At 49.9% G+C, this 26,954-nt stretch overlaps 1 protein-coding gene across 2 annotated transcripts in view; it reads right to left on the bottom strand.

Annotated features, from left to right (window-relative positions):
* Window positions 1-25,164, bottom strand: part of PCNX3 (pecanex 3) — a 50,939-nt gene extending 25,775 nt beyond the window's left edge. For both annotated transcript variants that reach the window (XM_081340900.1, XM_081340899.1), the window contains exons 1-14: window positions 24,261-25,164; window positions 18,345-18,538; window positions 16,971-17,073; window positions 14,754-14,793; window positions 12,638-12,733; window positions 10,730-12,010; window positions 9,690-9,819; window positions 9,421-9,590; window positions 7,330-7,426; window positions 5,475-5,610; window positions 4,069-4,229; window positions 2,776-2,929; window positions 2,148-2,180; window positions 1,157-1,328 (exon numbers count right to left, since the gene is read on the bottom strand). In XM_081340900.1, the coding sequence (XP_081197026.1) occupies window positions 1,157-1,328; window positions 2,148-2,180; window positions 2,776-2,929; window positions 4,069-4,229; window positions 5,475-5,610; window positions 7,330-7,426; window positions 9,421-9,590; window positions 9,690-9,819; window positions 10,730-12,010; window positions 12,638-12,733; window positions 14,754-14,793; window positions 16,971-17,073; window positions 18,345-18,538; window positions 24,261-24,413 (2,920 nt within the window). In that variant the 5' untranslated portion in view covers window positions 24,414-25,164. The remainder of the gene's footprint in view (window positions 1-1,156; window positions 1,329-2,147; window positions 2,181-2,775; window positions 2,930-4,068; window positions 4,230-5,474; window positions 5,611-7,329; window positions 7,427-9,420; window positions 9,591-9,689; window positions 9,820-10,729; window positions 12,011-12,637; window positions 12,734-14,753; window positions 14,794-16,970; window positions 17,074-18,344; window positions 18,539-24,260) is intronic.
* Between the last annotated feature and the right edge of the window lie 1,790 nt (window positions 25,165-26,954).

Genomic DNA, 26,954 nt, shown 5'->3' on the forward strand with positions numbered 1-26,954 from the left:
GAAGGAGGAGGAAGAGGAAGAGGAGGAGGAGGAAGAGGAAGAGGAGGAGGAGGAGGAGGAGAAAGAAGAAGGAGGAGGAGGAGGAGAAAAAGGAGGAAGAGGAGGAGAAGGAGGAGGGAGAAGAAGAAAGGAGGAGGAGGAGGAGAAAAAGGGAGGAGGAAGGAGGAAGAGGAGAGGAGGAGAGGAGGGGGAGGAAGGAGGAGGAAGAGGAGGAGGAGGAAGAGGAAGAGGAGGAGGAGGAGGAGAAGGAGGAGGAAGAGGAAGAGGAAGAGGAGGAGGAGGAAGAGGAAGAGGAGGAGGAGGAGAAAGAAGAAGGAGGAGGAGGAGAAAAAGGAGGAGGAGGAGAAAGAGGAGGAAGAGGAGGAAAAGGAAGGAGGAGGAGGAGGAAGAGGGGAGAGAAGGAGAAGAAGAAAGAAGGAGGAGGAGGAGGAGAAAAAGGAGGAGGAGAAAGAGGAGGAGGAGGAGGAAGAGGAGGAGGAGGAGGAGGAGGAGGAGGAAGAAGAGGAGGAGGAAGAGGAAGAGGAGGAGGAGGAGGAGGAGAAAGAAGAAGGAGGAGGAGGAGGAGGAAGAGGAGGAGGAGAAGGAGGAGGAGGAGGAGAAGGAGGAGGAGGAAGAAGGAGGAGGAGGAGGAAGAGGAGGAGGAGAAGGAGGAGGAGGAGGAGAAGGAGGAGGAGGAAGAGGAAGAGGAGGAGGAGGAGAAGAAGAAAAGAAGAAGGAGGAGGAGGGAGAAAAAGGAGGAGGAGAAAGAGGAGGAGAAGGAGGAGGAAGAGGAAGAGGAGGAGGAGGAGGAAGAGGAGGAGGAGAAAAAGGAGGAGGAGAAGAGGAGGAGAAGGGAGGAGGAAGAAGAGGAGGAGGAGGAGGAGGAGAAGAAGAAAGAAGAAGGAGGAGGAGGAGGAGAAAAAGGAGGAGGAGAAGAGGAGGAGAAGGAGGAGGAGGAAGAGGAAGAGGAGAAGACATTATTATTATTATTATTATTATTATTATTATTATTATTATTATTATTATTATTATTATTATTATTATTATTATTATCATTATTATCATTGTTATTATTGTTATTATTATTATTATTAGGCCAGGGGAAGACGTTGCCTCCACATACCACGAGTTCCTTCACCGTGTCCGAACTCTCCCAGCCCCGCCGTGGGTTGCTTACCAATGGCCACGTCCCGCGTGCAGTAGAAGAAGTCGGTGGAGAAGAGGGTGAGGTCGTAAAGGACGAGGGGAGGGAAGGGCCCGATCCGAGCACACAGGTCCAGCAGCCAAATCAAGAGGCAAGCCACGCAGAAGTAAACCGGCCGGCTGTAGGCAATGATCCAGTTGTGGCCCTGAAAAGCGTTGGGAATACGGCCGAGTTTTTTGACGCACGGGGCCTGGCCCAGAATGAACTGGGTCACCAGTTCCCCAGCCTGGAATTCTTTTTTAGCTCAGGGTTTCTCAGCCTCGGGAATATTAGGATGGGTGGACTTCAACTCCCAGAATTCCCCAGCCAGCTTGCTTTAGGATGGATGGACTTGAATTCCCACAATTCCCCAGCTAGCAAGACCGGGATAGGCAACCTGGGCTCTTTTAGGACTTGTGGACTTCAACTCCCAGAATTCCTGAGCCAGCCAGGCTGAGGGGAAAGGGAGAGGTTTCCATGCTGAGCCATGCTGGCTCAGGAATTCTGGGAGTTGAAGTCCACAAGTCATGAGGGGGCCATAGTTCCCTCATGCTGGCTGAGGAATTCTGGGAGTTGAAGTCCACGAGTCATGAGGGGGCCATAGTTCCCTCATGCTGGCTCAGGAATTCTGGGAGTTGAAGTCCACCAGTCCTAAAAGAGCCCAGGTTGACCTAACCCCTGGTTTAAGAGATGTGGGCTTCAACTCCCAGAATTCCCCAGCCAGTGTGCTGTAAGGTGGGAGGGCTTCAACTGCCAGAATTCCCTAAGCCAGCCTCCTTAAAGATCGGTGGGCTTCAATTCCCAAGCCAGCATGCTTTACCAGATGTGGACTTCAACTCCCAGAATTCCCCTCCCACCATACTGGCTGGGGAATTCTGGGACTTGAAGTCCTCGCTTCTGACAGTTCCCAAGGTTGAGAAACACTGCCCTAACCCCAGTTCCCCACGCCTGCCTCCGTTAAGATTTCTCGTAGCCAAAGACTCACATGCATGGGAGAAGCAGCATCTGGCTGGACGCTCTGAGGGAAAAAAACGGAATAAAAGAGAAAAATTGGGTTAGTCCTTTGTTGACGATGATTCCCTGGCTCCTGTAGCGCAGGTGGAGAATTCAGTCCCACACAGAATTATAAATTAGATTTTCTTGCAGCTCTAAGGTGAGACTTCCTAGCGCCGATGTTCAAGGAAAGGCTACAGCACGGTCTTCTCAACCTCGACCACTTTAAAAAAACCACAAAAACCTGGACTTCAACTCCCAAAATTCCCCAGCCAGCATGGAGAACCAGCATAGTTGCTCCGGGAATTCTGGGAGTTGAAGTCCGCACGTTTCGAAGCGGTTGAAGTTGAGAAACACTGGTATATAGAAGGCCTTAGAGGCAGGGGTCTTCCAACCTGGCCCTTTTATGACTTGTGGACTTCAACCCCCAGAATTCCTCAGCCAGCCAGGGCTGTCTGGCTGAGGAATTCTGGGAGGTGAAGTCCACAAGTCTGAAAATTGCCAAGTTTGAAGACCTTTAATCTAGTGTGTTGTGGGGATTCTGGAACAGAAACTCTCGACTCGGCCAGAGGTTTGCGGGGTGTGTGTGTGTGTTTGTGTGTGTGTTGCCTTTGTCTCACCTTGAGCAGAGAGTACTGGCAGCTGGCGATGACGAGGCAGAACTGGAAGACCCAGATGTCCCGGAAGAAGCCCTGGAGCATGAGGAGATAGCCCAGAAAAGCCACCAGGGTTACCAAAAACACCACGAAGACGTTCTCGGCTACTTGACGATTCCTGGGGTGGGGGGAGAGAAGGAGACACCGCTAGTCCTCGACGTACGACCGCAATTTCCATCGAGAAGCGAGATATTCGTTAAGCAAGCTTGGGCCTCGTTCCCGGCCACGGTTGTTAAGGGAAGTCACTGCGGTTTGCTAAGTTAGCAACGTTGGGGGTTTGTGACGGGAAATCTGGCTGCCTCGTTCCCTTTGCTCGTCGGAAGGTCGCACAAGGGGGTATCACGTCACACACACACACACAGACACACACACAGAGGATCCGGCAACCGTTATCAATGGGAGTCACTTGCCAAACCTTTGGATTTTGATGATGTGATCGTGGGATACATGACTGCAGGAGGCAGCGACTGTAATAACGGATGCTGCCGACAGCCGTAAATATAGGGGTGTGTGTGTGTGTGCGCGTGTCATCAGGCGCCCAAAATGCAATCAAGTGACTGAGGGGGACGGGGGGGGGGAGAGAGGGGGGCAGAAAGATTGAAATCTTAAAATTCAGATTGTTATAATTACTTCTGGGGAGGTCTACTGAAAATTTAGCTACTTCCATGTGGAGGACAATCTGTATTTCATCCCCTGCGTTTCTTTGGGTTTTCCCCTTCTTAAAAGCGACCGTTGAGCAGGAACTTTACAGGGTCGTCGTAACTTCGAACAGTCACTAAGTGAACTGCGAGATAACGACAGCAGATAAATTTAACCGATAAATAAATGAGTTTACTTTAGGCCAGGGTTCTTCAAACGTGGCCCTTTGACGACTTTTGTGGACTTGTTGCCAAATCAAATTAATAAGAACTGTGTTAATTTAAGGTGTGGCTTTTGGAATATAGAAACTAACCGTTAGGAATTACTTTGTAAATATAAAGCCAGAAAAACACACTGTTTACAAGACATCAAGGTGTTTATGTTTAAAAAAATCAATAAAATGTATTTTTTTTTAAAAAAAAGAATTAAGCAGAATTTTGGGGGTCTATTTGGGACTGCAAGGGTGACGCAAAGTGAGAAGGTGCCAGCCAGCTCTTTTGCCAGTCTAGAAGGTGTGTGTGTTTGTGTGTGTGTGTGTGTGTTTGTCTCACGCTTTTTGTGTTAAAAGATGCCTCCTCCCCAAGACAGCTCAGAAAAGCCTGCAAATTGGGTGCTCACCGATCCAAAAGAGCCAGCAGCGCCAACCGGTCGTAGCGAACTCGCATCCAGTGCCCGGGAAGAAGCCAAAACTTGTAGTATTGTCGAGGGTGACACTTGTCCTCGATCATTAAGGTGTTTTCCTGGGATTCGTGCAGGGATTCTTGGTCCAGAAGATCAAACTGGAAAAAGGGGGGAAAAAAACAAACCAAACAACCCAAAACGTTGCTATTCCACTTTACTTCCTCACCACCGTGGAAAGTAGAAACCGGCGTTTCTCAACCTCAGCAACTTTCCGATGTGTGGATTTCAACTCCCAGAGTTCCCCAGCCAGAAACGCCAGCACTTGTGGATGTTACCTAATTTGGGTAATGAAATGTCTGTAAGAAAACCACCCAGCTCAGAGAGCGGCAAGGACACTCGTGTCAACCCTGAGTGACAAATATTCTCCTTTGTTCATTCCAAAGGTGCTTCGGATGGGCCTTTGGTGCTCTCTGAGTTGGGTGGTTTTCTTGCAGACGTTTCATGACCCACCTAGGCACAATCATCAGTGTTAGGAGGGAATGGAGTCGGGAGGAGGAGGAGGAGAAAGAAGAGGATGACGACGACTGTGGGGTCCTTGGTGCTCTCTGAGCTTGGTTGTTTTCTTGGAGACATTTCCTGACCCAACTAGGCAACATCATCAGTGTTAGGAGGGAATGGAGTTGAGAGGAGGAGGAGGAGGAGGAGGAGGAGGAGGACGACTGTGGGGTCCTCAGTGCTCTCTGAGCTTGGCTGTTTTCTTGCAGACGTTTCATGACCCAACTAGGTAACATCATCAGTGCTAGAAGGGAATGGAGTCGGGAGGAGGAGGAGGAGGAGGAAGAAGAGGATGACGACGACTGTGGGGTCCTTGGTGCTCTCTGAGCTTGGTTGTTTTCTTGGAGACATTTCATGACCCAACTAGGCAACATCATCAGTGTTAGGAGGGAATGGAGTTGAGAGGAGGAGGAGGAGGAGGAGGAGGAGGAGGAGGAGGAGGAGGAGAACGACTGTGGGGTCCTCGGTGCTCTCTGAGCTTGTTGGTTTTCTTGCAGACGTTTCATGACCCAACTAGGTAACATCATCAGTGCTAGAAGGGAATGGTGTCGGGAGGAGGAGGATGAATAACTGTGGGGTCCTTGGTGCTCTCTGAGCTTGGTTTTCTTGGAGATGTTTCATTACCCAACTAGGCAACATCATCAGTGCTAGAAGGGAGGGGAGTTGGAGGAAGAGGAGGAGGAGGAGGAGGAGGAGGAGGAGGAGGAGGATCGTATTTCTTTCCTGAAGAGCCAGGCTGGGACAGGCCCGGCCTAGCCATGGCCTGGACGATGGAGAATCTCCACAGACCCATTACGAGCCGCGCCTGAAGGCGTCTCAACCACACCTGCTCAGCCACTCAGTCTCACCTCCGGGATCTCCAGGGGCACCCGGCGCACCTGCATACCCTGGAGGGCCACAGGCCGCGGCTGCAGCAAGGAGAGGGCTGGGGTCCCTTCGGGAACTTCTGTGGAGTTGAAACTGGAGGAATGCGAGTGTCTCTCCCTGCCAAGGCAAACACAGAGCGAGGAGACAATTAGCAACAGAACTCTCCCCGTTGGACAGCCGCCTGACTAAACCATCTTCCTTTTTTTATTGCTGGGACACCTTCTGACACCGGCAAGTTCTCCTATGACACAACAGGCTTCAGATGGAGGATCGATCACTTAAGCCAGGGCTCTTCAAACATGGCCCTTATAGAATAGAATAGAATAGAATAGAATAGAATAGAATAGAATAGAATAGAATAGAATAGAATAGAATAGAATAGAACAGAACAGAACAGAATAAATATGGAATGGAATGGAACAGAATGGAACGGAACGGAACGGAACAGAACGGAACAGAACAGAACAGAATAGAATAGAACAGAACAGAACAGAATAAATATGGAACGGAACGGAACGGAACGGAACAGAACAGGAACAGAACAGGAATAGAATAGAATAGAATAGAATAGAATAGAATAGAATAGAATAGAATAGAATAGAATAGAATAGAATAGAATAGAATAGAATAGAATAGAATAGAACAGAATAAATATGGAATGGAATGGAACAGAATGGAACGGAACGGAACAGAACGGAACAGAACAGAATAGAATAGAATAGAACAGAACAGAATAAATATGGAACGGAACGGAACGGAACAGAACAGGAACAGAACAGGAATAGAATAGAATAGAATAGAATAGAATAGAATAGAATAGAATAGAATAGAATAGAATAGAATAGAATAGAATAGAACAGAACAGAACAGAACAGAACAGAATAAATATGGAACGGAACGGAACGGAACGGAACAGAACAGGAACAGAACAGGAATAGAATAGAATAGAATAGAATAGAATAGAATAGAATAGAATAGAATAGAATAGAATAGAATAGAATAGAACAGAATAAATATGGAATGGAATGGAACAGAATGGAACGGAACGGAACAGAACGGAACAGAACAGAATAGAATAGAATAGAACAGAACAGAATAAATATGGAACGGAACGGAACGGAACGGAACAGAACAGGAACAGAACAGGAATAGAATAGAATAGAATAGAATAGAATAGAATAGAATAGAATAGAATAGAATAGAATAGAATAGAATAGAATAAATATGGAATGGAACAGAATGGAACGGAACGGAATGGAACAGAACAGAACAGAACAGAATAAATATGGAATGAAACAGAATGGAATGGAACGGAACGGAACAGAACAGAATAGAATAGAATAGAACAGAACAGAATAAATATGGAATGGAACAGAATGGAACAGAATGGAACGGAACGGAACAGAACAGAACAGAACAGAATAGAATGGAATAGAACAGAACAGAATAGAATAGGAATAGAATAGAGAAATATGGAATGGAATGGAATAGAATAGAATACAGTAAGAAATGACATAGAAATAGAAATAGAAATAGAAATAGAAATAGAAATAGAAATAGAATAGAATAGAATAGAATAGAATAGAATAGAATAGAATAGAATAGAATAGAATAGAATAGAATAGAATAGAATAGAATAGAAGCTGGAAGGGACCTTAGAGGTCTTCTAGTCCAGCCCCTTGCTCAAGCAGGAGAACCTATACCGTCTCAGACAGGTCAATGTCTCGCTTAGCAGCCAAAGTTTGGGCTCAAGTGTGCTTGGAAGTCGAGGTCTGCCTGTAGTTTATGCCAAGAACCACCCGGAGGAACATTTTGGCCACTGAAAGGGAGACTCACCAGCCGCTGTTGGTGGCGTGTTCCATGCCTGCTTGCTGGCTCACCGGATTCTCGTAACCACCTCCGGCAAGCCCAAAAGTGTAGGAACGTCGGACTCCTGGGCAGAAAGGGAGAGAAAAGTGGACCACGTTTGGAAACTTCCTACTGTCAGTGGAGATTCTCCATCCTCCAGGTTCTGGTTGTCCCAACGATGCTTTTTGAGGAGGCAACCGAACCGGATTATCTTGTTTTTTTCTTTGAAGACGTTTCAGTTCTCCTCCAAGAAGCTTCTTCAGCTCCGACTGGATGGTGGGGAATGGAAGGATTTATACTCCTTGCAGAGAGCTGGTCATTTGCCTTCTTTTAGAGAGTCGCTGAGGCCACTTGGAGGTTTACCTGTGTGGTACAAATGGGTGTGGAGCCTTCTTGGAACTGCTGAAAGGACGGTGTATTCCACACCCATTTGCACCACTCAGGTGACCTTGAGGACACAGGAAAACCTCCAAGGGACCTCAACGACTCTCTAAAACAGGGGTCTTCAAACCGGGCCCTTTTATGACTTGTGGACTTCAACTCCCAGAATTCCTCAGCCAGGCACGCGTGCCTGGCTGAGGAATTCTGGGAGTTGGAAGTCCACAAGTCATAAAAGGGCCCGGTTTGAAGACCCCTGCTTGTGGACTTCCAGAGTTCCTCAGCCAGCGTGCCTGGCTGAGGAATTCTGGGAGTTGGAAGTCCACAAGTCATAAAAGGGCCCGGTTTGAAGACCCCTGCTTGTGGACTTCCAGAGTTCCTCAGCCAGCGTACCTGGCTGAGGAATTCTGGGAGTTGGAAGTCCACAAGTCATAAAAGGGCCCGGTTTGAAGACCCCTGCTTGTGGACTTCCAGAGTTCTTCAGCCAGCGTACCTGGCTGAGGAATTCTGGGAGTTGGAAGTCCACAAGTCATAAAAGGGCCCGGTTTGAAGACCCCTGCTTGTGGACTTCCAGAGTTCCTCAGCCAGCGTGCCTGGCTGAGGAATTCTGGGAGTTGGAAGTCCACAAGTCATAAAAGGGCCCGGTTTGAAGACCCCTGCTTGTGGACTTCCAGAGTTCCTCAGCCAGCGTACCTGGCTGAGGAATTCTGGGAGTTGGAAGTCCACAAGTCATAAAAGGGCCCGGTTTGAAGACCCCTGCTTGTGGACTTCCAGAGTTCCTCAGCCAGCGTACCTGGCTGAGGAATTCTGGGAGTTGGAAGTCCACAAGTCATAAAAGGGCCTGGTTTGAAGACCCCTGCTTGTGGACTTCCAGAGTTCCTCAGCCAGCGTGCCTGGCTGAGGAATTCTGGGAGTTGGAAGTCCACAAGTCATAAAAGGGCCCGGTTTGAAGACCCCTGCTTGTGGACTTCCAGAGTTCTTCAGCCAGCGTACCTGGCTGAGGAATTCTGGGAGTTGGAAGTCCACAAGTCATAAAAGGGCCTGGTTTGAAGACCCCTGCTTGTGGACTTCCAGAGTTCCTCAGCCAGCGTACCTGGCTGAGGAATTCTGGGAGTTGAAGTCCACAAGTCATAAAAGGGCCCGGTTTGAAGACCCCTGCTTGTGGACTTCAACTCCCACAGTTCCTCAGCCAGCGTGCCTGGCTGAGGAATTCTGGGAGTTGAAGTCCACAAGTCATAAAAGGGCCACGTTTGAAGACCCCCTGCTCTAAAAGAAGGCAAATGACCAACTGTCTGCAAGGAGCATAAATCCTTCCACTCCCCACCATCCAGTCAGAGCCGAAGAAGCTTCTGGGAGCAGAAGCGAAACTTTTTCAAAGAAAAACAAGAAAGTCCAGTTGCCTCCTCAAAAAAGCATCTCGGGGAGACTTCCAACTGCAAGCATTCTCCCCTTTGGGCAGAGAAAACGCCGGGCCTCTTTTTATGACGCTAAGGAGTCCGGAGTCTAAAGTAGGAACCAGGGCACGTCTAGTCCAGGGTGGGTGGGGGTGGGGTTGTCTCCAAACTGGGTATCTTGAAGAGGCCTGAGGACTTCACCTCCCAGAATTCCCCGGCCAGCCAGGCCTTTTCAAGTCTTTTCCAAGTTGCCCAATTTGGAGAAGTCAAGGGCGCTTGCAAAGGTCCCTCTTCCCGCCCGTCCTACCGCTCTCGTCGTAGAAGTAGTGGACGGCTCCGTCGGACGTGTCGTCGAAGTTGCAGGCTTCGTGGATGGCGCCGCGGGGCAGCAGAAGCGAGCTGGCAAACTGGAGGGCCGAGGGCAGAGTCAGCGCCCGGGAGTGAGAGGAGGCTCGGCCCCGTTGGAGGTCCTGCAAACTGCGGAAAGGAGGAGGGGGGGTGAGAAAAGCCGGACCGCGGCAGCTGCCGCGGTGGGGGACAGTGATGGTGCAAAAAGCCATTCGCAGAGGGTCTTACCTCGGGGGAGACCCCATCACGGAGGAGGGAGGGGTGGGGTTGCTGCCCGCGTTGTGCCTCCGGCGCATCGCCTGCACCCGCTTGATGTTGCTAGACTGTTCCGACTTGGGCAGCTCCTCCCCGGCGGCAGCTGGCAAGAGAAAAGGCAAAGCCCGCGTGGGTGCGAAGGGTGGGCACAGCTGGCGCAAGCGGGCTGCCCCGAGCAGCTGAGCTTCACGCCCTGGGCTTGCTGGGGGTGTGGGGGGTGGGGCTCTCTGAGCTGGGTGGTTTTTCTGGCAGACGTTTGTTACCAAACTAGGTAACCTCATCAGGGTTGTGGTCCTCGCCAGCAATCAACACTCCAGTGAGTAGAGATTCACGCCAACGTTAGCATAAGATCAAGAATGAAGAATGAAGAATGAAGAAAGAAAGAAAGAAAGAAAGAAAGAAAGAAAGAAAGAAAGAAAGAAAGAAAGAAAGAAAGAAAGAAAGAAAGAAAGAAAGAAAGACTGTTCCAAGCAAGGAACTCCCAGCTCAGACCAACAATGGAAGGTTAAATAACAGGCTGATCAAGGTACCAACAAGAAGAGGCTTACCAACACCGGTAGGGCAAACTGCTAGTAAATAAACAAACCCCACTTCCTTCCAGCATTGATCCATCTCCTCCTCTTCCTCCTTCCAAACCCCACTTCCTCCTCCTCCTCCCTCCAAACCCCACTTCCTTCCATCATTGATCCATCTCCTCCTCTTCCTCCTTCCAAACCCCACTTCCTCCTCCTCCTCCCTCCAAACCCCACTTCCTTCCATCATTGATCCATCTCCTCCTCTTCCTCCTTCCAAACCCTTCCTCCTCCTCCTCCCTCCAAACCCCACTTCCTCCTCCTCCTCCCTCCGAACCCCACTTCCTTCCAGCCCTGCCGATCTTCCGATGTACTTGGGGACCGAAACGTTTGCAGGAAAACAGGCCAAATTCAGACCCTCACCCCAAGCCCCCCCCCCCATTTCAACCCCTGAGCTACCATCTCCTTTGCCGGGAGCGCAATCCCGTTTTGGAGCCTTACCTCCTCCGATGGCTCCCTCGGCCTGCAGCTCCCCCCGCCAGCCGGGCTGGTTGGCCGACTGGCTGCGCACGGCGCTGCCCGGCTCCTGCTCGCCGGCCAGCTTCCCCCCGTGGGACTCCAGGTCTGACTTGGAGACGGTCAGAGCGCCCGGAGGCTTCCCTTCGGCCAGCTGGCTGCCGCCGTCCATGCTGAGCACCCGGGCGTGGGTCTTGGCGCTGGTGGTGCTCCCGCTGCGCTGGGCGTAATGAGAGGGCTTGGGGGGCAGCGTAGAGCTATCCGGCGGAGGCTTGGCCTCGGCCAAGGGGACGCCGTGCCGGCCGTGCCGTGTCAGGGCGTGGCCCTCGGGGGAGTAGCAGGAGGTGCTGGAAGAGCTGTCCGAGCTGTAGTTGTGTTGCGAGTGCAAACTGGAGGCCCGGCTGAGATCGCTGCAGTCGCTGGAGTCTTCGTCGGCAAAGAAGCCTTCGGTGTAGGCCTTGCTGTCCAGGAGGGTGCGCATGGGCAGGTAGCTGCGACCGTGCTTCCGAGAGAGGCGAGGCCGGCCCTTCGGCCCCAAATCCTTCGGCCGGACCACTTGCTCTGGCTTGGGGGCGCCCCACGCCTCGCCGTCCCCCTTGACCGTCTCCAGGGAGTTAAAGGTGTTCTGGGTGTCAAAGCTCAGCTCCCCCAGGAAAGCCAGCTCGGGCGAGCGAAGCAGCTCGCTGTCGGACAGGGCATCTGTGTCGCTGCCCCCGTCGGCCGGGGCAGGTGAGGAAGGCCCGGCCTCCTCCTCCTGCTCTCCTGGGACCCCCTCTTCGGGCCCGGCGCCCAAGGAGGGGCTGTCCAAGTGGGTGGAGTTGGTTTTCTCGCTGCGGTAGCTGCTCAGAGTGCTGGGGGTCTCCTTGTCGGTGCCGCTGAAGCAGCTGTCGGACGAGCCGGCCTTGCGGGGGCCATCGGGGCGAATCTCCAGAGGCTGGTACTCGGCGCCAGAGTGGTGCTTCTCCCGCCGGCTGTGGCTGCTGGACTCCGGCAGGGCCAGGCTGAGGAAGCTGTGGCTGAGCTCCTGGCTTAAGCTGCCCTTCAGGAGAGGGCTCAGTGGCGTGTCCCCCCCGCTCTCCGACTCGCTGGGGCTCCAGGGTGGAGCCCCTGCCCCTTCCCTGCCCGGGGGGGACTGTTCGGAGGAATCCGTGCTCTGCATGGAGGTCTGGACGGGGAGAGACGGGGGCTGCTTCCTGAGGCTGGAGGGGGGGTCCCCTTTGGGAATCTTCGGGCCTTCCGAGTCTGCACAGGGCGCCAGAGGTTCGGCTAGAGAGAGAAGACACATTTAGCGTCCTGTTTCCCCCCTTCCCCCCCAAAAATGGCCTTTGTGAAGGCAGACCCAGTCGGGGAAATCCAGCATAGGAGTGGGAGAAGCCAATTGTATTTATTTGGTTTTGATCCTCCCTTCGTTAGTTTTATGCAACTAACTAAGACCAAACGTACCCGAATAGTCCTTTCTCCTCCTGTTTTCCCCACAACAGCCCTGTGAGGTGGGTTGGGCTGGGAGTGCAAAATCACCCTGCCATCTTTCATGCCAAAGGCGGGACTAGAACTCCCCGTCTCCCGGTGACTGGCCCCAAGTCACCCAACGGATTTTCACGGCTAAGGCGGGACTAGAACTCCCCGCCTCCCGGTGACTGGCCCCAAGTCACCCAACGGATTTTCACGGCTAAGGCGGGACTAGAACTCCCCGCCTCCCGGTGATCGGCCCCAAGTCACCCAACAGATTTTCACGGCTGAGGCGGGACTAGAATTCCCCATCTCCTGGTTTCTGGTCTCCTAGTGAATTCACCGCTAGACCAAACTGGCTCTCCTTTATCTTTTGAGCCATTTTTCCCACCTTGCCCATACTCCTTCCTTTTTCAAACCTGCGTCCAAGACGTGAGAACTCACCCTGACTCTCTGGGGAGCAGTTCTGAAGCATGTCTCGGTCAGCGGCTGTCACGATGACGTTGTTGCTTCCCTGCTCCCGGACAAGCTCCTTGATGTCTACGGGAAAAGAGCTGGATGGAGACTTCGTCCCTCTCTGTTCTTCCTCTATCTCCCCTCCTCAACTGGGCCCCATTGAACATCCATTGCTAAGCCAGGCAGTCGTTAAGCGAGTTACCCCCGATTTGTCCACCTTTTTTTTTGGCCCAGTTGTTAAAATTATGGCTCGATTTCGGTCGTAAGACGAGGACTCCCTGTATTCCTAACGGTGGCAAGTGTCCCAGGGTCGTGTTTTATCTCTGTTTGCAACCTTGCCAGCCGGGCTTCCGAAAGCAAAGTCAATGGGGAAAGCCAGATTCATTTAACGACTGCTGGATTCACCGAACAACGGCCGTGACTCGCTTAACAACACATGGTGGGGAAAAAGGTCATAAAACAGGACAAAACCCATTCACCGACTATTTTGCTTGGCAACGGAAATTTTGGGCTGAGCTGCGGCCGTACGTCATAAGGACAACAGGGAGGATCCGTCTGGAAATGGCAGTGGGGAGGGGGCCGGAGGCACAGGTCCTGGAATGCAAGTCAGCATCCCGCAAAGGCTTGTAGTGGGTGGGCCTCGTGTTTTTTTACAGCTCCCTTCCTATCTGGTTTCACCCAGGCTCAACCAAGGGGGTCTAATGGCAGAAAGTGAAGAGGAACTAAAGAGCCTCTTGTTGCGGGTGAAGAAGGAGAGTGCAAAACCTGGGTTGAAACTTAACATTAAGAAAACCAAGATCATGGCATCCGGCCCTCTCAATTCCTGGCAAATAGATGGGGAAGAAATGGAGGTAGTGACAGATTTTATTTTCCTGGGCTCCAAGATCACTGCAGATGGGGACTGTAGCCAAGAAATTAAAAGACGCTTGCTCCTGGGGAGGAAAGCCATGACAAATCTAGACAGCACACTAAAAAGCAGAGACATCACCCTGCCAACAAAAGTGCGTATAGTCAAGGCTGTGGTCTTCTCAGCTGCAATGTATGGCAGTGAAAGCTGGACCATAAGAAAGGCTGAGTGCTAAAGAATTGAAGCCTTTGAACTATGGTGCTGGAGAAGACTCCTGCGAGTCCCTTGGACTGCAAGGCGATCAAACCGGTCAGTCCTAGAGAAGATCAGCCATGACTGCTCTTTAGAAGGCCAGATCCTGAAGCTGAAACTCAAATCCTTTGGCCACCTAATGAGAAGGAAGGACTCACTGGAGAAGAGCCTCATGCTGGGAAAGGTTGAGGGCAATAGAAGAAGGGGACGACAGAGAATGAGGTGGCTGGATGGAGTCACTGAAGCGGGAGGCGTGAGCCTAAATGGACTCCAGAAGATGGTAGAGGATAGGAAAGCCTGGAGGAACGTTGTCCATGGGGTCGCGATGGGTCGGACACAACTTCGCAGCTAACAACAACCATTCTATTCTATTCTATTCTATACTATTCATTATTCTATTCTATTCTATTCTATTCTATTCTATTCTATTCTATTCTATTCTATTCTTCTATTCTATTCTATTTTTCTACATTCTATTCTATTCTATTCTATTCTATTCTATTCTTCTATTCTATTCTATTTTTCTACATTCTATTCTATTCTATTCTATTCTATTCTATTCTATTCTATTCTATTCTATTCATTCTATTCTATGGTGCTGGAGAAGACTCCTGCGAGTCCCTTGAACTGCAAGGCGATCAAACCAGTCGGTCCTAGAGGAGATCAACCCCGACTGCTCTTTAGAAGGCCAGATCCTGAAGCTAAAACTCAAATACTTTGGCCACCTAATGAGAAGGAAGGACTCACTGGAGAAGAGCCTAATGCTGGGAAAGGTTGAGGGCAAGAGAAGAAGGGGACGACAGAGAAGGAGGTGGCTGGATGGAGTCCCTGAAGCGGGAGGCGTGAGCTTAAATGGACTCCAGAAAATGGTGGAGGACAGGAAGGCCTGGAGGAACGTGGTCCATGGGGTCGCGATGGGTCGGACACGACTTCGCAGCTAACAACGACAGCAACAACCGAGGGGGAGGGGTGGCATTGTGGCCCCTGCCTTTCTCCACGGCTTACCTCGGATGGCTCCTCCATCTTCCAAGTGGGGCAGCAGATCCTAGGAGACACAAAAAAGAGCAACGGATCAGACCTCAACTGCTTTGCCCTGCCAAAGAATATCTACGGAGATGGAAAGGTGGGGAAACGTCCCCGCAGAAAGACCCATGTGCTGTTCCTATTTTTTTATTTTTTTATTCATTTATTTTTAGATTGTCATCTACAGAAGGACGGCCAGCCTAGGCAACTTTAAGATTGCTGGGCTGCAACTCCCAGAATGCCCCAGCTAGCCGTTATGGGTGGGGGAATTCTGGGAGTTGAAGTCCACCGGTTTTAAAGCTGTCATGGACGGATATCCGGGAACCTACACAGCCTGCTGCAAAATAGCTCGCAAAATAGCACAAGCTGGGCAGAACCAAAGTCCCCTAGAAGAAGGGAGGAGCTTGTTACATTTATTTATTTCTTTTCATTTGTTTTATTGCTTTATTAAATTTCTCTACTGCCCTTCCCAAATGAGTGCCTCCAGGTGGTTTGTTTTTTTCTTGAGCAGTGAGCTTTTTGACGCATAAATAAGATCTTTGAATACTCTGCATCCAGGTTTAATGTCACTTCAGAAAAGCCAAGTTTATGAAGAACAGAACAGAACAGAACAGAACAGAATGGGATGGGATGGGATGGGATATGGAAAGAATAGAATAGAATTAAGGGAGAATAGAATAGAACGGGACGGGACGGGATGGGACGGGACGGGATAGAATATGGAAAGAACAGAACAGAACAGAATACAATAGAATACAATAGAATTAAGGGAGAATGGAATGGAATGGAACGGAACGGAACGGGACAGAATAGAATAGAATAGAATAGAATAGAATAGAATAGAATAGAATAGAATAGAATAGAATAGAATAGAATAGAATAGAATAGAATAGAATAGAATAGAATAGAATAGAATAGAATAGAATAGAATAGAATAGAATGGAATAGAATGGAATAGAATTTAAAAGAATGGAATATGAATAGAATAGAATAGAATAAGAATAAGAATAATGAATAATGAATAGAATAGAGCAGAATAAAATAGAATAGGTTGGAAGGGACCTTGTAGGTCATCTAGTCCAACCCCCCACCAAGAGTTTCGTTCGTACAACACGCAAACCCCCTTAACCAAGGGTCCCCAACCCCCGGGTCACAGACAAGTACCGGTCTGTGGCCAGTTAGGAACTGGGCCGTACAGCTGGAAGTGAGGGCCAAGCGAGTGAGCGAAACCTCGTCTGTATTTGCAATCCCCTTCACAAATAGCATCATCATTTCACTTCTACCTCTGATCATCAGGCATTAGATTCTCATGGGAAACCTACTGTAAATTGCACCTAGGAGGAATCTAGGTTTACCTGCTCCCTCCACCCAGTCTGGGGAAAAACTGCCTTCCAAAAAAAAAAACCCAGCCGGTCCCTGGTGCCATAAAGCTTGGGGGCGGCTGCCTTAAACCATGGAAATTAACGAATCTCAAGAGATCAAGCTGACCCCACAGTTCAACCTGAGGCACAAATACTCTTCCCGAGGAATAATTATTACGGGACCCAAATCTACAACTGATTTCTACTACGGCGGAGGTGGCGTTCGGTTTATCACAGCCCGTTTCGCGACTGTTCAAAGTTACGATGCTGAAAAATATGTGACTTGTGACCGTTTTTCCCACCCGCGACCGTTGCAGTATCCGCACGGCCGCGGGGTCAAAAATCGGATTCTTGACAACCGGCTCATCTTTACGACCGCCGCAGCATCCACACCGTCGTGAGCAAAATTCAGATGCCGGGCAACTGACTCATATTTATGACGGTCACAGTGTCCCAGAAAGGGTGTGTGTGTGTGTGTGTGTGTGTGTGTGTGTGTGTGTCACGTGATTCCTTTTGCGACCTTCTGACAAGCCATGGGGAAGCCAGATTCGCTTAACGACGGTGTTCCTAACTTAATAAATGCGGTGATTCCCTTAACGACCCTGGCGAGGAAGGTCGTAAAAATGGGGGCAAAGCTCAGTTAGCAAATGTCTCACTTGAATTTGGGGGGTCAACTGTGGCCGTATGTTGAAGACTATCTGTAGAACCGAACTGTGCTGAAGAGCAGCGAAATGTATTTATTTAATTTATTTAATTGGAGATGTTTATAGGGCGGGACGTCTGCAGGACTGCGGGGAAGGCTGGGCCATTCGACCCGAATTTTCTCCCCCCCCCTTACCATGACTTGGTTGAAGCCAAAGACGGAATGCTGCGAACTGCACCTCACCGGCGGAGTGGAGCTTACTTTGCGGAAAACCGTCATCTCGACTCCTCCGGGATCCCTACAGGGAAAAAGAGGAGATCAATCCATCAGAACAGAGTTGGAAGGGGACCTTGGAGGTCTTCTAGTCCAACCCCCTGCTCCAGAAGGAGACCCTGTAACCGTTTCAGACAAATGGCTGTCCAGACTCTTCTTAAAAGCTTCCAGTGATGGGGAAGGAAGGAGAAGGAAGGAAGGAAGGAAGGAAGGAAGGAAGGAAGGAAGGAAGGAAGGAAGGAAGGAAGGAAGGAAGGAAGGAAGGAGGGATACCAGAATTGGAAGGGACCTTGGAGGTCATCTAGTCCAACCCCCTGCTCTGGCAGGAAACCCTATATACCATTTCAGACAAATGGCTGTCCAGTCTCTTCTTGAAAACTTCCAGTGTTGGAACATTCACCGCTTCTGGAGGCAGGTGGTTCCACTGGTTAATTGTTCTAACAGTCAGGATGTTTCTCCTTAGTTCCAGGTTGCTTCTCTCTTTGATGAGTTTCCATCCGTTGTTTCTTGTCCTTCCCTCTGGTGCTTTGGAAAATAGCTTGATACCCCCCCCTTCTTTTTGGCAGCCCCTCCAATACTGGAAGACTGCTATCATGTCCCCCCTAGTCCTTCTTTTCTCTAGACTAGCCAGACCCAAATCCTGCAAGTCCTTCTGGCTATTCAGGCCGTTAGGAGCCCTTTGTTCATCCCTAAAGCTTGGGATGGCTGTTCTTCTATCCTTCCTTGGCTGCCGACCTTTAGCCTCATGCGGGCGGTCCTCGACTTACGACCGCAATTGAGCCCAACGTTTCTTTTGCTAAGCGAGATGTCTGTTAAGTGATGGGACACTTGCCCCACCTTACGACCTTTCTTGCCTTAGTTGTTAAGTGAATCACAGCAGTGGATAAATTAGTCACACGGTCGCTAAGCGAATCCGGCTTCCCCACTGACTTGGCCGGTCAGAAGATCGCCAAAGGGGATCACGTGACCGCTGGGAGACACTGCCACCGTCATAAAGACGAGTCAGTTGCCAAGCGTCCGAATCTTGAACCCCTGACCGTGGGGAGGCCGCAACGGTCGTTAAGTGTGAAAAAGGGCCGTAGGTCACTTCTCCCCCCCCACCACCGCAGCCCTGTTGTAACTTCGAACGGTTACTAAATGCTCTGTTGTAAGCCGAGGACTGCCTGCGTAAGAGGCATCCCTACCGCTATTCGCGCATTTGAATGGCTCCTGTTCTTTCCGGCCAGCTGTCCCAGCAGTCACTACACGGAGCGTCGTAAGCCGAGGACTTGCCTGTCCTTGCTGCCTTTCGCTCACCTGGTCAAATTGTCGTCGTCCGCTGCGTCTCTCTCTTCGGCCTTGCCAGATTCCACCAGGACCGAGTTTCTTTCCACGATCTCCCCTTGGTCAAACATGGTGTGGAGACGGTAGTTGACGGTTTTGACCGTAGTGAAGAAGACGGCCACCACTGTACAGTAAATTCCCGCCACCATGATGCTGGGGGGCATCACCTGCCAAAGGAGAAGGTCACAAAGTGAATATGGGGTGTGTGTGTGTCTCACATCCAGCAAACACGACCTCCTTCAACCTCTGTGTCCGTGACGCCGGACTGGGAGACGTGTGAGAAAAACGACGCCCGTCCGGTTGTCTGCATTCACACCGAGTCGGCCCAGCACTGCGTCGCTGTCTGAAGCCGGATCCTGTAGGGAGTCCTCGGCTTACGACCACACCCGAGCCCCAAATTTCCACCGCTAGGCGAGAGCGTTGTTAACGTGAGCTTCGCCTCATTTTACGACGCGGCATTTCTTGAGTGAGTCACACACAGTTGCAAAGGGAACCCGGCCTCCCCACTGACTCTTGCTTATTCGAAGGGGGGGCGAAAGGGGATCGGGTGGATCCCGGGAGACAGAGCGCTTGCCACACACTGCAGCCCCACCGTCACTGACAATTTCCTTGATTTTTGCCTGAATGGGACACCTTGGGGAGATTTTCAGACACATTTTAGTGCGCGTGGCAACCTTTAAGTCCATTGAAATGTCCCTGTTGTGAAGGATAAAGAGGTTGTGTGTCGGTACCCAAGAGAAAAACTTCTTTCGGCCAATTTGGGGTAATTTATTCAGGTTTGGGAATCAATAGTTTTGTGTAGCTATTTAGGGGTGACAGCCAACTGAGCGGGAATGTTGGCTTCCGTTGGGGACTCGATGATAAGATAGCAGTCTTCCAATATTTGAGGGGCTGCTCCAAAGAAGAGGGGGTCAAATTATTCTCCAAAGCCCCAGAAGGCAAGACAAGAAACAATGGAGGGAAACTAATCAAGGAGAGAAGCAACCTGGAATTAAGGAGAAACTTTCGGACAGTGAGGACAATTAACCAGTGGAACAACCTGCCACCAGAGGTTGTGGGTGCTCCGTCACTGGAGGTTTTCAAGAAGAAATAGGATAGGGGCTCCTGCCTGAGCATGGGGTTGGACTAGAAGACCTCCAAGGTCCCTTCCAGCTCTGTTAAACTGTATTCTAGTCTGCCTCCATGTGCCTGGCTGAGGAATTCTGGGAGTTGAAGTCCACAAGTCAATAAAGGGGCCAAGTATGAAGACCCTTGCTTGTGGACTTCAACTCCCAGAATTCCTCAGCCAGGCACGCCTGGCTGAGGAATCCTGGGAGTTGAAGTGCACAAGTCATAAAAGGGCCAAGTGTGAAGACCCCTGGTCTACATAGAATGAAAGCTATTGCTAAGCACATTGATTTGTGCTTAAATTGTAAGCCGCCCTGAGTCTTCAGAGAAGGGTGGGATATAAATGGGATTAAAATAAAAATAAAATAAATAAAAAGTAAGGACCAGCGCAAAGAAGGGCTAGACGGGACGTGGGAGAAGAGCTCCAACGGAGGATTTGAGTCTCCCCACTGGAAAGACAGGAGGTGAGGTGTATCTCTGCATCTTTCGCAGCTCTTACCCTAAAATAGGTGTGTGAGTGACGCGGTGCTGCCGACGCCAGCTACACACTGGGCTGCAATGTCGCAAGGCGTGGGCTGCCAAAAAAACCCAAAAACCAAACAAAAAAAAGGTCTCCAAAATCCGAAGCTGGAAAAACATCCAGAAACATCTCGGGGTTGCACAAGGAGGGAGGCTTCGCCGTATGGTCGCAATGGAGCCCAAAATTGTCCTAAAGCGAGTTTGGCTCCGTTTTGCAACCTTGCTTTCCCACGGTCGCTAAGTAAATCACGCAGTTGTTCACTGGATCGGGCTTCCTCCCCCCGCCCCCGCCCCCACTGACTTCGCTTGTTGGCAGCTTGCTAGGAAGGTTATATGTAGGATCACATGACCCCTTGTGGGCCTTGCTTGTCGCAAGGTCGCAAAAGGTGACTACACAACCCTGAGACACGGGACCAGGGAGAGGCTGCAAACACACCTGTAAGTGTGAAAAACATTCATTTCTTTTCCGCTACTGTTTTTAACGTTGGTCACTAATCAAAACGTTATAAATTGAGGACGCACTTGTCCCAATGATGCTTTTTTTTCTTCAAACGGGGCCAAATTCATTTAACAGCTGTCTCGCTTAGCAACAAAAATGTGGGGCCTCAGTCGTGGTTGCGAATCGAGGACTTTTGTTAAGAGGAAATGTTAGGCAGGGATGCCTCTTAAAAACACTGTAATAAAATCTGGGCCACTTTGGAGAAACTGGATTTCAGATTAGAGATGGAATTCCTGCCTTGACCTTGTCCCTTCTCTTTCGCTGTATTTCCTAGACATTTTTCATGGCTTCCCAACTGGGAAAAGGCTGTTTGTTTTGACTGCTTTAATCCTTTCACGAATGCCGTGCCAAGGGACGGCCGGCCGTGTTATTTTTTAAAATTCAAAAAAAAAAAAAAAGCCACAGAGCTGGAAGAAAACGCCGTCCAGGTGACCGAATCCCACTTCTTTGTCTGGGCAGGGATGCAAATCCAAAATAATCTTTAAAACTCTCTGTCCAGTTTTGGCTTAAAAATACAGGCCGTCCTCGCTTTACAGCAATTCTTTGAATGGCTATTCGAAGTTGCAAAGGCACGGAAGAAAGCGACTTACGAGCGGTTTCTCACGCTGACGACCGTTGGTCACGTGATCAAATTCAGACGCTTGGTAACTGACTCGTATCTATGACGGTTTGCAGTGCCCGGGGTCTTGTGATCCCCTTTTGCGACCTTCGGACAGGCGAAGTCAATGAGGAAAGCCAGATTCACTTGCAACCTTGCTACTGACTTAAAAACTGTGAGGGTTCACTTAAGAACGGTGGCGAGGAAGGTTATAAAATGGGGGGGGGGGGAAATCTCATTTAACAAACGTCTCACTTAACAACAGAAATTTTGGCCTCAATTGTAGCTGTAGGTGGAGGACGACCTGTATCTAAAGGGGAATCTAAACACTCCTCTGGGCCACCAATTCCTCTTTTTATCTAGAAGTGGATTCCACCCCCCATCGTTCAATTGAAATCGGCTTTCTGTAACTAAAACCCACCATTCCGCGTCTTGCATTTTGGAACAAGAGAGAACAGGTTTCACACTTTCTTTTCCACATACTTTTGTTCGAACGGGACTACTGCTATTTCCCTTTAAAGAAAATATTGTCTTAAACGTAGAAGAGATTGATTCGAGCCTTGCGTTGTCCGCACTCTTGACATGCTCACTCACCTATTTAAATTATCAAGATTCAGCCCACGGCTTGTTTCCGCAAAACCGGATGTTTCCATTGATTTATTTTTATTTATTTATTCGATGTTCGCCCTTGCCTCTGCTTAACTCAAGACAGTGGGCAAACCTAACACTCCTTCCTTTTCCTATTTTCCCCACAACCACAAACCCTGTGAGGTGGGTTGGTGAGAAGGAGAGTGATGGCCTCAAAGTCACCCAGTTGGCTTTCATGGCTAAGGTGGGACTAGAACTCACCGTCTCCTGGTGATTGGCCCAAAGTCACCCAGCCAGCTTTCACGGCTAAGGTGGGACTAGAACTCACCGTCTCCTGGTGATTGGCCCAAAGTCACCCAGCTGGCTTTCATGCGTAAGGTGGGACTAGAACTCACTGTCTCCTGGTGATTAGCCCAAAGTCACCCAGCCAGCTTTCCTCTAAGGTAGAACTAGAACTCACCATCTCCTGGTTTCTAGGCCAGCACCTGCACCTTCACTTCTATAGCAAACTGGCTCTATAACACCACCACATGTTGACTCCGCTTTCAGAGCGATTCTTTTCCAAAACTTTTCCTAATCTGCTTCCTAGCCCAGATCAGCAGACATCACTTGACTTATTATTATTTTTTTAATCCGATTTATATCCCGCCCTTCTCTGAAGACTCAGGGCGGCTTACAATCTAAGAAACACAAATCAATGTGCTTAGCAATAGCCTTCATTCTATGTATATGCCTGCTTATTAGGGCTTTCACACACCCCCCCAGCGGCATTTTTACAAAGTCAGCTTAATTGCCCCCAACAATCTGGGTCCTCATTTTACCTACCTCGGAAGGATGGAAGGCTGAGTCAACCTTGAGCCTGGTGGGACTCGAACCTGCATTAATTGCAGGCAGCTGGTGTTACTTAAGGAGGCATCAGCCCACTGCTCCACCAAGGCTCTTTATTTGCAGTAAATCAATTCAAGCAATGGTCCTGGTGGTTGGGGAAATCTGGGAATAGAATTCCACGCATCTGGAAGGTACCCATGTTGGATCCAGCCCCCGCTTCAGAACGGCGAGGAAGAACTGAGCTTTGGGTCCCCAGGAAGAAAACTTTATACACTCAGCCATGTGCACTAACCAGTTTTCAAAACCAACAATTCGGGGCGCTCAACTGCTGTCTTGCTTGTCTTGAAATTCAACCTAAGTTTTATAATTGCCCTGTTCCGGCTTCTTATTTTGGAAAAGCAATGCAGCTTTAATCCAGGCTACGAAAGCGAAACTCTGGACCATCATCACAACTAATTGATATCAGAATCCAACCTTCAGAATCTTTATAGCATGCTTATTGATTCCTTAATGCACTGAAATTATCTGCAGTTTATTTTTGCCCTTGTTCAACAGGATGGGTTTCGGGAATCCGACATTCCGGGCACCAACCAGACAGGAGGCTCAGAATAGACCACCGTTAAAACTGTTACTATTGTAACCCTCCATATATATATATATAGTAAATGCCATTATTTCTGTCTGAAGGATTGCTAAGTGTGGCCACTGATTCACATTTATGACGCTTGCCCTCCACGCTGCCCTCATGTCATGGCAGGTATCAACCACATTGCATTTTTCCAAGAAGCTACACCCAACACCGAGCATTGCGTCCATTTAGGAAATGCAACTTGAGTAATCATCTCCCAGGGCCAAGAACTGTCTTGGCTATGTAGGAAGTGCCGAGGTCGAATAACCCCTCTGGGGAAATGATAGGTAAAGCATGTGAAAGGCTGAGTAAGCCACTACACAGCATCAATTGGAAAACTGCCCCATCAGAGCAAGAAGCTAGGCTGGATTAGACCAGCATCCTGTCAGTAGCTCCTTTCCAAGCACTGGCTAAAATGGGACAGGAGCCTAACTGTCATTTTTATGTGTCTTGAAGGAAGGGGGGAAAAACAGGAAGCGAACGAAGAGAGGAGAGGCATTTCAGGAAGGAAGTGGAAGTAGTCTTCTACTTACAACAGTGACCGGCATTGAAAAAAGCGACTTACAGCAGTTTTGCACACTTACGAACCTTGCAGAATCCCCACGGTCAGGTGATCAAAATTCAGACACTTGGCCACTGATTCACATTTATGACGCTTGCAGTATCCCGGTGTCCTGTGATTTCCCCCCCTTTTGCGACCTTCTGACAAGCAAAGTCAACAGGGAAGCCAGATTCACTTAACAACGGTGTTACTAACTAAACCACTGGGATGATTCACTTAACAACGGTGGTGAGAAAGGTCGTAAAACGGAGCAAAACTCACTTTACACACGTTTGATTTAGCAACCAATTTTTTTTACTGACTTAACCACTCAGGGCGACTCCCTTAGCAACAGCGACAAGAACGGCCATCAAGCGAGGCAAGGCTGGCTTAATGAATGTCTCGCTTAGCAACAGACACCTTGGGCTCCACGTTGGCTCGTAAGTGGAGAACCACCTGCACATCTTCCAGAAAGCGAGTCCAGAAATTCACCAGCGGAGGAGGGAATTAGCTACCGAAGTTAACCCACCGGCCCAGATTTTTCCCAACCTAGCCAGGTTGGTGACCTCCCCCAGACTCACCATGTACAGCAGGAAAGGGAGGGTGAGCAGAAAGATCCAGGTGTAGAGGTGAAAGCAGTTGGAGAAAGTGCTTTGATGCGGGTCGAAGAACCAGCCGCCGGTCAGCGAAGCCCAGACGCCCTGGCGTAAGATCTGGAGGACCTGAGACCCCATATCCACGGTGGGGCCGCCTCTTCTGCCTCCTCCTCCTCCGCCTCCTCCTCTTCGTCTTCCTCGTCGTCCTCCTCCAGAGGGAACACCACTGCCCAGCTGGATCTCCCAGGGGCCTTCATTAAGGCAGCTTGAGTCCCATGATCTGGAAGGGCTGGGGAATCCAGAACCCGGCTCTGCCCCTCTGGAATCCCGGCTGGGAGAGCCCACCGGCCCTTCCTGGACTTCCAATGGCTCACCAGCCGGCTGGGACCACCCTGCAGGGCTGGCAGGCGGCTGGAAAGGCCCCCCCCTCTCTGGCTGCTGCTCCTCCTCCTCCTCCTCTTCAGCCCCGCCCCTCAGGCCATGGGGGCGCCCCGAGGCGGACCCAGGGGGAGCCACCCGAGGGCTGGGGATCCCGCTGGGAGGGGAGGCCGCCCCCCCCAAAGGGGCTGCGGGGCAGCAGGGGTGACCAGAGCCCCCCAAGGCTGCCTAGAGGGGGAGGCCCCTCCACCCCTGGGCCATGGGGGCCTCTTCCAGGATTGGGCCGCTACCGGCGCGGGGGGCGAGGGGAGGGGAGTCGGCTTCCGATTCCCGGGGCTCCCCTGGGGAAACGGGGGGCCAGCATTCATCCGCAGCGGCCCCGGCCCGCTGCGCGCCCCCGCGGGTCAAAGGAGCCCAGGCCCCTTGTTCACTTCCGGGGTCAAGGGTCAGCCCCGCTGGGCCTAAGGAGCCGAGGGGGACTCCCGGCGCTTGAACCTCATCAGGGATTGGGGAGGCCGGAAGAAGCGGCCGAGCAGCTGCAGGAGAAGCGGCACTGCGCAGGCGCAGCCCATTCAAGATCGGAAGTCAGAGAGGCAGAGAGGGAGGAAGAGGGAGAGCTGGTGGGCGGGGCCACGTAGAGCTACGAAAGGCTAGAGGGGGCAGAGACGGAAAGAGAGACTTGGGCGAGGGGAATCCGAGTTTCTAATTGTCCCTCCCCTAATTGTTTTATTATTTTATTTTATTTATTTTAATCCCATTTATATCCCGCCCTTCTCCGAAGGCTCAGGGCGGCTTACACTCTAAGCACAAATCAATGTGCTTAGCAATCAATGTGCTTAGCAACAATTAAGAGCCAAAGGCGCCATCCTAATTAAACGGTTTGCAATACGCTGGAGGTAGAAATGAAGGGGTGAAAAAAAAAATCACTTTATGCGTACGCTCTCTTTCTCCAAATTTATATATGAAGTACGGGTAGTCCTCGACTTAACGACGGTTCACTTAGTGACCGTTCAAAGATACAACGGCACTGGAAAAAGGGACAGATGACCATTTTTCACAACTTAACGACCATTGCAGCATTTCCCGCCCCCACCCCGCCATGGTCATGCGATTTACATTTGGGTGGCTTGGCAACTGACACGCAATTATGACGGTCACAGTGCCCCAAAGTCACGTGATCCCCTTTTGCGACTTTCTGAGAAGCAAATTCAATGGGGGAAGCCAGATTCGCTTAACAACCGGGTTGCTAATTTGACAACTCCAGCGATTCACTTAACAACCGTGGCGGGAAAAGTTGTAAAATGGTGCAAATGTCTCACTTAGCATCATAAATTCTGGGCTCAGTTGTGGTCGTAAGTCAAGGACTACCCAGGCTGAGAATTTTTAATATTTAATTTTAACTGGGGTTTTTATTTTCTCTCAGGGTTTCATTTAATCTTTTTACATTGTTTTAACTTTTGTATGGATTTTCTTTTAAATACCCTGTAAACCGCCCTGAGTCCTTCGGGAAAGGGCGGTATATAAATCTAAATAAACAAACAAACAAACAAACAAACAAATAATAAATAATAAATAAATAAATAATAAATGTATGTGTGTATACAAGTACTATATACATATATATATATAAATTTACACAAGTTTGATGTAAACTGCCAGTGAGAAAAACAAACATTTCAAAGTCGTTAAAGGAACCCAGAAAGCTTCCGTCCAGATAATGAAATCACCATCTCTAATTTACTATCTCTAGAATGATAACTGTTTCTACTGTCTGTCCCAACAGACCTCAAGCTTCCTACCGCCGTTAAAGGAAACGGTGGTGCGCATGCGCGAATGACTGCCAGGATCCAAATGCGCATGCGAGCCAGATCTGCCGAGGTAAGAAGGACGGACTTCATCCTCCAAGGGAAACCCTCGTGACAATGCGCATGCGTGAATTCTCTGACGTTAATCTCTCCAAAGGGCGGGCATTTAAGCGTTAGACTGCTTGCTATGGGTCTGTTCCCTTTGAGAGGCAGTCTGTTCCCCCAATGAGAAATGAATTTCAATTCCTGGCTTTGCGCAGCTTGGTTCTTGCTGATACGATATTAATATTAATTGCAAATTTACGATAAAGCCCCAGGTTGGCCTAAAAGTCTCCAAGACGACCACTAGATGGCGGCAGAAATATATTTAAAAAGCTTTGCCGCCATCTATTGGTTGTCCCAAGTTTTGCATCCCCAATGATATTTACCACACAGTAGCTAGTTTTTTTAAAAAAATACTTACAAAATAACCTGTCGCCTGTTGCATCATCAAACA

The sequence above is a fragment of the Vipera berus genome (genome assembly GCF_964194415.1).
Source record: "Vipera berus genome assembly, chromosome: 16".
Lineage (NCBI taxonomy): Eukaryota > Metazoa > Chordata > Lepidosauria > Squamata > Viperidae > Vipera > Vipera berus.